Genomic DNA, 15,146 nt, shown 5'->3' with positions numbered 1-15,146 from the left:
GGGAGAAACACGAGCCTTCTGGTGAGTGAAACTTCACATAGAGTATGAGGTATATAAAAAATACAGTTAAAATACCCCTTCATTCTCTTTTCGTTTCAGATTATTTAAAACCCAACTATCTTCTCAAAAACTTGCTTTAGTATTTAACATGCGACAGAGGTTTTAAGACTATTGAAAGAACTAGCAAGGCTCCAGCGGTATGCTTCTCGACAAATTTTAGTTGAAGAATACATTTTCCAGTTCAGATAGTCCTCTTTTCAGATTCACTAACATTACCGATATTTGTTATGTACCTTAGTTTTCTGGCAAAAATAATTTTTGTTTTTGTTGCGTTTGGCGCTAAGTCCATTGATAGTACTGTTATCTTTTTCTATTATAGAAAGCAAGAGTAGTAAAAACTGAGTATTATAAAATATGTTCTGTAAGGTTATTGCACCTAAATTACCATTCTGATGGATACAAAAATGCAAATTGGTTGGAGTTACGCCTTTTGTACTGGAACTATCTTTGTTTGCCAGTCAATGAGGTTTCTTCTTCTCTCAAACGAAAACAAATGTACACATTAATTGTTCGTCACGAAGTGATCCTGAACCTTAACTAAAATAGTAAAGCAAGGAAATGTACTGGGAAATAAACTGTAGTTAGTTCTAAATTTTCAAGTATCTTTAAGACAAGCTAATGCATGAGTGATATTTATAATCCTTTATAAAAATCCAGAGCTACAAAACCCCGAAATAAGCCTCTTTATCATAGTTAATATCAAAACATTTGGCCCAACCAATACACTTACGACAAGATATTGGTAGTTTATTTGAACTAGTATGTTAAACATTACATCAATATTGATCTTGTGATCCTAAGCTTACTTTATGATTACCATATAAGGAGACAATATTTAGTTAGTTCTTAGTCATTTAAATATAAACCAAACTAATTGGTTTCTAAACCCCTGGCCCTTTTATATAAATAAAATAATGACATTTTAATATTTCTTCCCAATAAATGGATTTAACTTTTAAATGTATATAAAGTAAAAAGGAAAAATATGTAAATGAACAAATGAAATGAACCTGTACGCCAGTAACAAATATCCGTCAAAGCAACCGTAGTGGTTTTTCCTACCTCATAAAAATACCTAAAAACATACCTAATAGAATAACATTGTATTATGGAATTGTATCTATAGCTCATACTTCACATAAAGCTTATGTTTTTAAAATTTGTTGTGGAATATTGTGAAGAGTGGTGTCAAATATTATATTGTATTTCTCTTCCGGTTCCAACCATAACTTAATTTTACATAATCTTCAGTGTTATTATGGTGTTTCAACTAAACTTTAAATTTGATAGTATTGTGTATCACGTAACCACGACTGAGATAATTTAAGGGATCAAGGCTTGTAGAAAGGTATAATGTGAGAAACAATCTCGAGCTGACAAACTCCCGCGGCTGTGTCGCTGACAGAAATTGTCTGCAGTTTACTCTCTCAGCTGTCTACATTGATCTGGTTATGGTTTGTGTAGTCACTCTATCATGATCATGGCGTAAAATATTTGCATATCAACGTAATATTAAATTATACAGTCTAGTAGAGGTATAGTGTGGGCTGAGACACAATTTCGAGTAGACAACTCCCCCGGTGGTGATGTTGCCGCCGATTGAATGGTTTGGTCCTCCTCAGTGCTCTTGCCCTAATCATGTTATGGTTTGTGAAATCACTCTTCCACAAACATTACAATGAAACCTTTAAAACTTCAGTTACTAAACTTGTAAAGGTACATGAATTTGAACACGTAATAGTATTTAACTATTCACAAAATCATCACGAAACAAAAGTTTTCCAATTTATTTTAAGAGTATTTATATAGGTTGACAGAGTATTTATAAACTCAGTATTCATAAGACGTGTATAATTATTTTTTCATCATAAATTTTATTAAACAATTTTGATAGGCATCTTTTGCCCATCACGTACTCAATAAATAATAAAATTAGGTATAAAGTACAGTAACTGCAATAGGAGAATAACTGTCACATAAAATTATTTTTTTTTGCAAATACTAAATGAAACTATAATAATTCTAATTGTTCTGACAATTTTCCGACAAAATGACTGTACATAGTCTCTTGTTCAATCTAATAAATTCATTCCCAAAACATGAACTCTAACATCTGAAACAGTTCATCTGGGAGTTTGAAAGCTGATTACTCTCCATTTCTCTATTCCAATTAAGTAATCAGATTATAAATTCGGTCTGTATATGTAACCTTTTCTCATTACAACTTTAATATTTAACATAACTATGGTAGGATGAATTGATTAAATGGGAATGTTTAGTTAGATAAAGTTCAGTTTATATTCTAGACTTGATGTAATCTCAAAATTCACATAACTTTGATAATTTAGGTAAGTTTCCTGAGTGGTTTATTAATGTATTGGACTTCTGTTTACAATCTATACCGCCATATAGTTGTATAGTTTCCCGTGTTCAATAGTGCCGCAGTTTCCGGCAATACTAGGCGTGCATCCCGTTATTCGAGCAATATCCTTATTACGTTGGTAAATATCAAGACATTTAGGTTTATCGGTATTTATTGTTATAAAATCATGATCAAGCATGGTTATGATTATAAGACCACGGATTACATTTTTTAAAAAACGCCTGGTCTCACGTCAAAGGCACCGTATAATCATCATGACTTGAAATTTTATTTATAGAAATATTGGCAATATTTGTATCCAGTATAATGTATATATATATATATATATATATATATATATATATATATATATATATATATCCGTGCATAACTCTGTATTAGAAATATATTTGCGTTCCAACAAAAGTTACACTAGTTCCCTTGTAAATGATACTAGGGTGTCCTTATTAATGATGGCCACTGACTGATAACAGCGGGAAACAAGAGAAGCCCAATCTTTTCTTCCTTATCAACACGTACCATCACTTGATTACGCTTATTTATTGTTGAAACGTTTATGTCCTCTTGGTCTACTGTCTCCTTTCTTCTGTGTCTAAATATTTACTACGTCTGAAGTCTACTTATTATTGTTCGTGAAAACTCATTTGATTTATTACCTTATTTATTTTATTAACTTATTTTATTATATTAACTTATTTATTATATCAACTTATTTATTACATTTAAATTTTTTTCATCCGATTTATAAAATTTCATTTAAAATTGAACATGCCACAATAAGAAAACCGTGCATTTTATCCGATAACCATACATATAGACATTTAATAGTATTAAAAAACTGTGATGTGTCCTGGCGTGTTTGGGGAAAACCTGCAATGCATCAATTAGGAGTGACGCCAAAGTGACGGTGGTTAGTGTTACCAACGACAAGCTCGCTGGACAACACCCTGTTACCCTGAGACATCTGTCTTCTGCACCGGCTTCACCAGCCCAGTCTCCGGCATTACAGTCACCCACCCTCGCCACACCACTCAACACCCCCTCCACCCGTTCCTTTACCTGCGGCACTGACAACCCCCTCAATCAGCGCCCACTACAACACACCCATATCAATCTCTACAAACACTTCCTTTTTCATCAACTAACCCGATTTCTGACCTCGATTCAGTGTTGCTAGAAAATACACTTCTGAAGGAAGGAATAAAACGCCTACAGACCGAACTGAAATCCGTATTAGACCATGCTATCGAGTCAGACCAGCGCCTTAGTCTATACACATCCAAAATTTTTCTATCCGCAACTTCCCTGTCATCAGAGTCATCTAAACCTGTAAAATCCAATGACGGTGCGGTACAGTGCGACCCGATCCCTCTAACCACCCAAGAAACTCAAACCCTCCCTCTTTCAATCCCAGTTCCTGACCATTGCAATGAAATTATAAACAGTTTAAGAACTACAGTGGATGTATTGGAAGCAGAACTGAAATGTTTGAAACTACAACCTACGCAATGCGTCTGCAAGAATCGAAATGAAACCTGGAAACTCGTAAAAAACAAAAAAAAAACAAAAACAAAAACACAAACAATCCATTTCCTGTCCTTAAGCACCCCTCGAAACAGTTTAAACCGACTATTTCAAAGCCTGACAAAGTTTCAATTAAATGTAAAAATAGCAACCGAAAACCAAAACCTCTCCCACTACCTGTATCTAAACCTATACCTTTTGAGTCGGTTGTGATCGAGGGAGATAGCCACGTCCTCCACATGGAATGACATCCCAGCTACTCTCGCGACGTGTTTCTGTGGCAGGGGTCTGCAAGCCTGGGGCGAGGCGAGGCTGCTTCAGATCACCTCATCCCAACCTCTGGTGACGAGCGGAACTCGGTGCAGCGTCCTGGTCGCCGGAACCAATGACCTTGCGGGTCGGGGAGCAGCGGAATATATACGACAACCTGGAGAAGAGGATCCGTAGCCTCTCACAACAGGCTGTCGCCACGCTGCCCCATCGCCACGACTTGCACTCTACGCACGATATTAACCAGCACACAGCCCTCGTGAATGCCTATATAGAAGAACTGGCTGCTAGGCACCACATCTCTGTCCTAGATATGAACAGACTGCAGCAGCAGCACTTCACGAGGCACGGGATGCATCTCCACACTAGAGGAAAGTGGCAGCTGGCCAGACTCATCGTGGAGGCTGTTGTCGGGTTGAGCGCCTCGACTGCTGCGGCCAAGAAGGCTGAGGTTGCTCCTGACACCCGCACTGCCGTCCCACCGCTGCTGCCGCCGCCACCGTCACTGTCACCGTCACTACCGCCGCCTCTGCCACTGTCACTACGGTCGCCTCTACCACCGTCACTGCCGCCGCCGCCGCCACCACCGTCACTGCCACCGCCGCCGTCACCGTCAGAACAGACTCTCTACAGCTGACTCCAGAGCCCCTTATGCCGACTATATCTTGTGACGACGTCGTGAAGGAAGATAGAAGAAACGGGCGCTCTTGTCATTTCTGCAGCTTCCAATTTACTAGAACAAAGAATTGTGTCTGCTTTTTTAGGGACCCCTCTTTAAATCAGTGGACAAAATTGGCAAACAATCACCATCAAAAACGAAAAAAAAAAAACGGAAAAATTTACAAACAAATTGAATTGAAACTGCTTCATCACAATGCTCAATTTGCAACCAGAAAAAAATTGGAAAAATTCAACTCGTGTGCGAGGATCTCAAAACAGGTCTTCTTGTTGTCACTGAAAAACGGTTTCAAAAGTGATAACATTACACTGTGCAAAATTCAAAATTACAAATTGGCTTCCGCGTACTGTAGACACTACTACAAAGGAGGAGGCGTTACTATTTTTATAAAACAAAAATTTCACGTTTGCCCCCTTTCCGATCCAAGAATCACTCGAAAAAGATTTTGAAGATTCGGGATTAAAATTCTAACAGGTAAATCAAAATTGGTAGCGAACGGAATATATAGGTCTCCCAGTGGAAACGAAGATATTTTTTTTAATTCGAACAATTACTGACATACCTGACTGATCATCGTCAGGAATATGTCGTGATGGTGGATTTCAACATTGACGCGTTAGACAACACACACCATTCCACAGTTCGATTAGTTGATTTACCTTAGGTCATTCGACCTGAAGTTGTTAGTCAAAACTCCGACAAGAGTGATGGCTACAACCCAATCAGCTATTGACAACATCATCACCAATCATCCAAATGTCACGGTATCTGTGGTAAAACACAGCTATATCTCACCACAACGGGCAAGGAGCTGTCGTCAGTGGAATGAAACTTGAAAGGGAGTAAAAAATTAACCAAACAATAAGAGACACAAGGCCAGAAAACATCGCTCACCTCAACACTTCCATGTAAACAGAAAAGTGGAGTTTCCTTCACTCTTCTCAATCTGTAGAGCAGCAGTTCAAAACATTTTACAACGTTCTAAATTTCCATATTACCACATGCTGCCCTACAACAAAATAGATGGATCTCAAAAGGTATTTTGTTTTCGAGAGAGAAAGTGAAATTTTTCTCCGAAATTAACAAACGTACTTTTAATGAAAATTTCAAAACATTCTTCAAAAAATAAAAAAAATATCTACAGCAAAGTCATCAAAGCTACGAAAGCATACGATGTCTCCAAATCTATTCTTTCTTCTAAAAGTATTTCAAAAACAACTTGGGACATCGTTAACAATAAAACAAAAATTAAAAAACAAATAAAAATAAAAAATGGGAATATACTTGTGGAGGATGTAACTGAGGTTGCCAACCAGTTTAACGAATTTTTTCGCATCCGTTGCTGTTGGGCAAGTTCCTCAGCCATCTGAACCGCAAATAGGTCCCTCGCGAAGACAGAGTCCAGCAGCCTCAATGTTGCTGACGCCAGTCAGCTTGAGGACGAGCTTCACCGAATTATTCTGCAGCTCCCAACCAAAAAGTCAAATGATCTTAATCTAATGTCCACATGGCTCATCAAACAATGCTGTAAGCATTTGGTGAGACTTTAAACTACATTGGTAAATTCTTGATTCCAAACAGGAGTTTTCCCCTCCCTCCTGAAAATTGTAAAAGTTGTTCCGATTTTAAAAAATACGACCAATTTTCAATCAATAAATATCGGCCTGTCTGAATTTTGCCAGTATTGAGCAAAAAGTTTTAAAAACATGTTATCATAAGAATGCTTACATTTTTTGACAAATACGGTCAGCTCTCAAATGAACAATTTGGTTTCCGAAAGGGCAAATCGACAACAGACGCAGTAGTGAGTCTTGTAGATGTGATTTTAGATGGAATAGAAGGTCGGAACCACACAATAAGTGTGTTCTTAGACTTGTCCAAAGCATTCGACTGCGTTGACCATAGCATACTGCTCGACAGACTTGGGTCCCATGGCATCAGAGGCGTGCCCCTTAAATGGCTTGGCTCATTTCTAAGTCATACATTCCAAGTTTTCCAAATATCAAATCAATCGTCAAAACCAATTGAACTGAGTTACGGTGTTCCTCAGGGATCCATTCTCAGTCCTGTGCTTTTCCTGCTTTATGTCAACGACATAGGATCATCAGTTCTGCATGGAGGACTAGTGCAGTATGCTGATGATACGACTCTCTGTTTTAGTGCAATATCAAGTGAAGTGTTGGAACAAACAGGCCTTTGTTGACATCAATAACTGTGTACAATACTTCCAAAGCCTCAATATCACATAAAACCCCTCAAAATCCAACGTTTTAAATTTTGATTTGCGCGACGTATGCAATCATTGTGGACCTGCCGTCATGTTAGCTGATTCCACACTGGAAGAAGTGCTCTCCTCCAAATTCCTATGAATACACCTTGACCGAGGGTTGACTTGGAATTAGCACATCAATCATGTTTGCGCAAAAGTTTCCTCAGGCATTTATGTCTTGAGACCCTTAGTAAAATACTGCCCAAGTCAGGAAATTATAACGGCGTATTAAGGCTTAATTTACCCCCATCTGTCCTACGGAGTGAAGTAGTCCTGTGGGGAGCGTGCGCAAGCTCTCAGTTTTAAACAGAGCTCTTGCCCTTGCAGGCAGTTGTTAATTTTATTAACAGACTGCCAAATTCAATAAAAAATTCTCTAACGCTCAAGACGTTCAAAATGCGCCTTAAAACACCTTTTGGTGTCACAAGCATTTTATAATGCAGGGGAATTCTTAGCATTTAACTGGGAGACCGCCCAATTACACGACTGATTCTGCTGTTTAAGGTGGGATATATTGGTGAAGGATGAAAGGTTCATAAGTGTAAAATTGTATGTGTAAACGAGTTTTTTTTTGTATTAATGTAAGAAATTTTAGATTAAAATTTGTGACGTTTTCTATACAAGGTAATATTGTCGCTGCAATAAAGCTGATTTGATTTGATATGAATTATCTGTTGCTACAAACCTCTCTGGCAGGATCCTGACAGCAGATAAGCGTGGTCAATAGGTGGTAAGTCGCATCGTTACTGTCAGCGTGGGCCTGTGCTTTCTGACTGATAAGGCTCGTTAGTGAATTTAGTGTAGCTGAGAATTCATAAAACGATTGCCGTACTTAATTTCATTTGTAGATTTGGTATAACATTATTATACCATACTAGCGCTAATGATCATTCATGATGTATCATTCCACCTGAACCATTAATTCTTTGCTTCAATTTTAGCCCCACATTTCTTATCCCAAAGAACATTATTACATCCAAGTGTATTACATGTAATCAAAAGACACTTTTGGAGATATAGGAGTCGGGTTTGCAGCGTACTGTTATAATCCCAATGGAAAGTCAGGTATTAACGCGAGGCGTTAAGAACAGGCAGGATTTTGTTGTTAAAATAATGTTAGAGGTGTGGATTATCATCCGTAGTTCGTAACGAGAAAAGCTTATAAAGCGAGTATAATGGTGCCAGTACTTCTGGAACGTAAACCCTAATATCGGGTCCAAGATATTTTAGTGAGAAATATTCCCGGATGAGTTGAGGTTTTTTTTCCTATTTGTTATTATCTTGGCAAACTTTACAATGGTATAATTCATAAACGAAGAAATATATAATCTACAAACTTATATTTGTATAATTTATTAGGATTCTATTATTATTAATTGTTACCTCAATTGACATGTTTGCGTAGACTATAATATAATTAAGGTAACAATGTTTTATATTTAACTTTTATTAAAAAAAAAATAATTGATAAGCTAATAGCCATATCGCTTAATTATTGTAATTGCATGCATATATTAACTGAAGGAATCATGATTTTTTAATTTGATATCCTTCAGTGAAAAAAGGAATCATTAACAGTAAATTTTGAGTTCTGCAATCTGATCTCTTCCTCGGGTGAATAATCAGTCATAACATAACTATAGTTTAGGTTAAAGCATAAACATATAAAGATAGCTGTGTTATCGTAGTAAAACATCCGTACAATTAAACATGACACTCACGAAAATGCATATGTAAATATTTGCCTAATTTACTAGGAATCTTTTATTATGTATTCTTAACTCAAATGACATATTTGCTGAGATTATCAAATAACCAACATTATAATTACGCTTTTAATAAAACCTTATGATAAAAGATTATGTAAGTAATGAATTAAACTTTATATCGATTATCATCGCGTTTGCTTGCACATATTTTAAGGAAAATTTATTTTTTGAAAATTTCCAATTCTTCAGTGACTAAAGAAACATAAAGACTAAATTTCGAGATCTGAAATCTGTATATATGTAAGCAATTAGAAAATACATTTTGTTATATGTAATTTAACCATATTAGCTTTATTTTCAAACCTTTACAATCAGAAACTGGTCTTCCGCCATACTACTAAGATGTTCCAAAAACAGATTTATTTTGCTGGTATTTAGATAAATTAACAAATAGGTGCAATTGACATGGTATAAATACCCTTTTTTCTAAAACATTTAAACATGTTACAATAGCTTGCTTTTTTCAACGATGCAAGCCACAAAGTTAAAAGTTAGGTAGCTATTTTAATTAATTGTGACAGAGTGTTTGTTCATAAATTAAGCATTTGATTTCCAATAAGTAGCTGGTAAAATGTATTTTGGAATATGTTTTCTTTAAATATTCTGGTAAAACCCGGTAGGGAAACATTAAATTAGTAGGTATTATACTAAGGCTTTAGATATTTGGATATAGATATAAAGTACGTGCTGTGAAATCATTTAGTAAAGACGTGGGGAACATGGAACATCAAGTCATATTCCGTTAAAACTCTAATGGAATATTTAACTTTAAATCAGGACAAGGTAACGTCACGTCACAGAGTTTGGAAGATACCGTTTAAACATCTCACTGTATAATAGGTGACATGAATGGCATCTCACTCAATAATTTTTTAGTTGTGAAATAACACAGTTCAAAAGTGTAAATGGACGGTGAGCACAAACGATTTATTCTTAAAACTGGCTTTTGGGAATTACTCAACTCCAACTGAAAAAATGCCTCTGAGAGAGTTCCTGGATTTCGACATTTGAATCGTATGTTACATTAAGAGAACACGTTTTGAGGACTGGAATATATCCTATTATTCAGGAGTCAAAAACCTAAAACATTTGCTAAGCTAGTGCACATACATATATGGCGATGTACTGGCGAGAGTAAAACTTAACAACGGAATTTTACATTAAAACATTGAAGCATACGAGTATACCTGAGAGTCAAATACATAAACAATCCATTCACTTGTATTTTACAGGCACACTGCCAAAATATGTTGTATGTTAACAAAAGACTTTTTTTGTATTTTACTGTAAACCAAACTGCACAGGTTACAATGTAAGGAGGACCCTTATATTTAATAAAACTCTGAAGATGCATGACACTTTACAGAATTCAGGAACTGGTGAAACTTGTTTAAAATTGCTAAATATAAATCATTTAGTAATCTAACTTTCTAAATGTGCATCGAATTCTCCCTTTGAAGTTTGCAGGGGAATGTTTTGATTGAACATGAATAGTATCAGAAAAATATTGAAACAGTCACTCACTAAAGAGCATTTACAGGAGTAACACTATCTTAATTGTGAAACCTTATGTGAAATAAAAACAAGCTTCAGCTAGGAAAGTTCTGGTTCTAACAAATAAGAAAGGGTTTGAGTAAAAGTATTAAAAATACTATTATCATTTTAGACGGATATAATTCAGAAAAGTCTTGTGGTTTGATGGAAATTTACATTAAGTCCAAAGGAATAAACATAAACGATAATTTCAGAGTTTTCTTAATTGTCTGAGATTATATCAGAATTACATCACATGTAATGATAATTGAAGTTGAAGTCACATTGATTACAGTGCGATTGAGGAATTGTCTTAAAACCATTAAAACATCTGCCTCTCCAGGTATTGTGCTTAAAGCCAAGCTAATGAAGAAGGTGTTATTGTAACTAATAATAATTAATAGAACAAAGCTGGCAGTGATTGAAATGTTTTCAAATTATTAGGCACTGTCCCTTGGTATCGTGTGCTCTTTCTGAATTTTGTTCTGGCCCACTTGTGTTTTCAACGTTCAAATTTTAGCTGCTAACTTTTATAATGGTGTGTTAAAACCCATGTTTTACAATAATAATTAGTTCCTTGCTTGCGTTAAATGTTTAATGTTTGACCCCTATATATTGTTCGTATAGTATTTACTGTTTCTAGATACATTTTCCATACTGATGATTAATTTCCTTTACCTGCTCTTTTATTTTTATTAACCAAAGTTTTACTTTTTTATGTGAATCTATTCAGTTACACTATATTATAGTCAAAACTGTGTATGTACCTAACATTTTTTATGAGCATTTTTAAATCACTATCAAAATTCACAAAATGTGTTTATAGAAACATTAACCCTCTATAGGCGTGAGAAAGCACAGCCATATTAGACTGCAGTTTATGTGACAGCCAGTTTTTCCTATTTTCACGGATTCTATCAAATTAATTATCTTTAAAGGAGATTATGGTCGACACAGTTAAGAGTTTTGAAAGACCACAAATGACAGATGCTATATGATTCCTCCCGTCAAGTGTCATGAAGACATTTTCAATCAAGACAGAAATGACATATATTTTAAATAATTCTGTAGGAAACAAATTGTGATTTAACAAGATATTTAAATTCGAAATATATTTGATCAATCTAGCAAGAAAAATTTCAGAAATGGATATGTCAATCTTACCTTTTTAAAATATAAATTTTATTTCGGAGAGCCCAAAAATTTTATGAAAAGGTCGAATATGAATGTAAAGTTCATTCCAATAGATAAAGACTGTACAGTGAAGTGACCAGAAGAGATATAAGAATTCTATTCAAACCAATGGACGTTATTTCTTGAAGGTTATCAGAGCCCTGAAAAATAATTCCGGTTAATTAGGGAACAAAAAGGTTGGGACATAATAGTCTGTCAGATTGTTAATTAACCCTGTGGTAAATTGTCATTTAATGACAAATGATTTAAAATATCAATAAAAATTGTGTTAAAACTGTAAGCAAAATCTAATCAACGTTCGAATGCATGTCTTTTATTTTAAGTGAAGTTTTCAGTTTCGAATTCTAAATTTATACGTTTCTTGACGTACGACCTCTACATCGCATGAAGCTCCTTCTTATAACCAACATGTATCTGTTATTTTCTATTGTAAATCAATGAGGTAACTGGTTTTAATACGTTATCATACTTTTATAAAAAGCTTTTAGTTCGAGGTGTACTTGAATTTGAGTTTATAATAGCTTCTGAATCTCATGCATTTGCTCCTCACCAAGTCCAGAACCATCCAGTAAGATGAGAAAGAATTGAACATGGACCATAATAGTCGTAAGGGGAAAGCCTATTGAAAGTTGATAAAACATTGTAATAAATGTTATTAACTTTCATTTTATATTTCTTTGTTATTGATGACTGCTATTAGAAATTACAATGATCGTTAATTATTGTTATATTTAAATAGGTAATTGTTGTTTCTAAGTTAATACTGCTTGTTTCAGTTACCTGTTGATACTTAACATTATGGAATGACTGGCTTCTTCATCAGTGATAAAAATATTGGTATGTTTGTTTAATTAACTATTCATAAACATTTATGATTTATTATGCATAATTTTTTTTACAAATAGATTCTATACAATAATATGATATGGTCGGAATGACTAGGTTCGTGTAACCTGAGAAGTTAATCTTGATATGTCAGTATTGATGTAGATTAATCTTCATACATGAAGTACTTTAATTCCCGGTTATTTTGCCTTATCCATGCCTACTAGTTTCCTCCTCCAACGTAACCCAGGAGGTCCCGTAGAAGCCTGAGAGCAATTTGTTTTGCGAGACAGTACTATTTCTTTATAAATCAGTGATCTGTTAGAGCCTAGCATAAACATAAATGTGCACTAAAGGGAAACTCGTGCATTTTGTTGTTTGATACTTTTCATTGGGGGTGAGGTATACACAAAAACACTGCCAAAATCCCCTTGATTATTATTAATTTCAAATTATTTCAAACGTTATAGGTACTTCTCTTACCGAACTGTCAGAAACTTGCTTCACTATTTGACCTCTGACAGAGACTTCAGGTCTGTTCAAACAACGACTAAGTCTCTTCGTGCAATCTGATTCTCGAGAACCATTTATACTCAACAACTTTATTTCAAGTCGTTCCAGCAGACGACAAACACACATTACAGCCTTTCCTCTAACACTTGGTCTTTGGCAGATACCACATTTATTAAAGTTAAAAAAAAGGTTTGATTGTTACTTTGATGCTAGAGCTATAGCATTTTTTGCATTTTACTATTATATGAGTTGAGAGTAGTAAATACCAATAAAGATATTGCATCTAAATTACCATTATGATAGACAAAAGTATGCAAAATGGTAGCACTTACACCTGTTATTACGGGAATAATTAATTGTGTTAGCCAGTGAATTAGTGTTCTTCTTCTCTCAATGTAGAACGAGGTAAAATACATTGTATATTAATTATTCGTCAAGCAATGGGAGGTAAATAAAAGAGTAAAACACAGAAATGAACTAAGAAATGAGTTGTAGCTGGTTCTATTTTTTTATAAGTATCTTTAAGCCAAGCTGTTATATGAGCCTCTTTATCATATTTAATATCTTATTTGGCACAATTTATACACTTATAACTAGATATCAGTTTTTTATTTTAATTTGTTTGTTATTTACTAAACCAATATTTATTTTGTCATTCTAAAACCCCCCTCACCATTACTATAAAAGGAGCCGGCGATCAATCGGTGCTTAGTCGTTATAACATAAACTTAACGAATTGGTTCTTAAATCCCTGGCCCTTATTTATGGAGAAAATAATGAAATTTGTATGTATCTGTTTTCCCACTAAATTAACTAACTTTTAAATGGATATAAGGTTAGAAGTAACAGATAAATAATTATAAACCTGTACTTCAGTAACAAAATATGCGTAAAATGAACCATAAAGGATACTCTCCCTCCTATAAAAAAGAAACATACTTATACTTCATATATTAATACAAAATTCACGTTTTTGGTTTTTTGTAGGATATTGTGAGGTGTTGTGCTAAATCTTATATATGTTCATATGTATTATATGTTTATCTTCTGGTTCTTCTTCAGTGTACAATGGTGTGAAACAAAACATCTATTTTTACCCTATAACTGTCTATACTTCAGAAAACAAATAGAATGATGCAATGTTTAAAGTAATTGCATAATGTTTATGAATATTTTAACATAACATTTATGACAATTTTGACAATAGACATAAGCTAATATGTTATTAGGACATTAAAACGAAAACATTGAATACCTCATAATAACACGGTTAGTTTAAAAACGAGATCTTGTACTAGAAATCTGATAATACTATTTATCACGTATAACGACTTGGATTGTAGATATTAATATTCCAGAGTATTAATATTTAAATTTTCATTATCACGATATAAAATATTTTTTGATTAGTAAGCACCTAGTGAATATTCAGTACAATTTATTACTAAATTTGTAACTTTTAAATATTATCTGGTTTGTCTAAAATAAAAATCACAGTTTAAAATAAAAACAATGGATTTATTTTAAGCTGGCAAATTAAGAAGTTCAACGTTTCAGAATTTTCATCACTCTATTTTCCACAAAGAATTGACAAACCGTTTAGTAAATTTAAAAGTCCCTTTGGCAAGAAATAAAAAATAATTATCAAATATGTCAAACTAAAAATCAGAGCTCTCTTCTAAAATAAAATAATAAATTTTTAAAATAAAAATCAAATACCACTTGAAAATAACTAAAATAAAAATGTTCACTTCTAAGTATACTCACAATTCAAAAAATAAAATTTAAACTTCTCTTTACACTTGTTGAACCTTAACTTTCAATTCTCTGCAATTCAGATTACAACTCTCTCAAACAATTAATTTCCAATTAATAATTCACAATCAAACAGTTCCAGTTAAATATTAATAAATTACTACTTTTCCAAATCTCAATTAAAGTTATTAACGAAGTTCAATTTTAATTCACTTTTCTTGCAAGTATGAACCAAATGAGATAGTACATGAATGAGATAATTGAGGTATTAAGCCTGGTGGAAAGATATAATGCGAGAAACAATTTCGAGCTGACAAGTCCCGCGGCCAGTGTCGATGTTTTTATTTGTCTGCAATTTACCCTCTCAGCTCT

General features: G+C 34.1%; 1 protein-coding gene across 1 annotated transcript; it reads left to right on the top strand.

Annotated features, from left to right (window-relative positions):
- The first annotated feature begins 4,352 nt into the window (after positions 1–4,352).
- Positions 4,353–4,874, top strand: LOC124370135 (arp2/3 complex-activating protein rickA-like). The gene has a single exon (XM_046828425.1). It carries the CDS (start codon positions 4,353–4,355, stop codon positions 4,872–4,874), a length of 522 nt encoding a protein of 173 aa, XP_046684381.1.
- Positions 4,875–15,146: the final 10,272 nt, after the last annotated feature.

Source organism: Homalodisca vitripennis, unplaced genomic scaffold (genome assembly GCF_021130785.1).
Source record: "Homalodisca vitripennis isolate AUS2020 unplaced genomic scaffold, UT_GWSS_2.1 ScUCBcl_25;HRSCAF=619, whole genome shotgun sequence".
Taxonomy (NCBI): domain Eukaryota; kingdom Metazoa; phylum Arthropoda; class Insecta; order Hemiptera; family Cicadellidae; genus Homalodisca; species Homalodisca vitripennis.
Note: the sequence above shows the minus strand (reverse complement) of the source record. Positions and strands in the feature narration are given on the sequence as shown.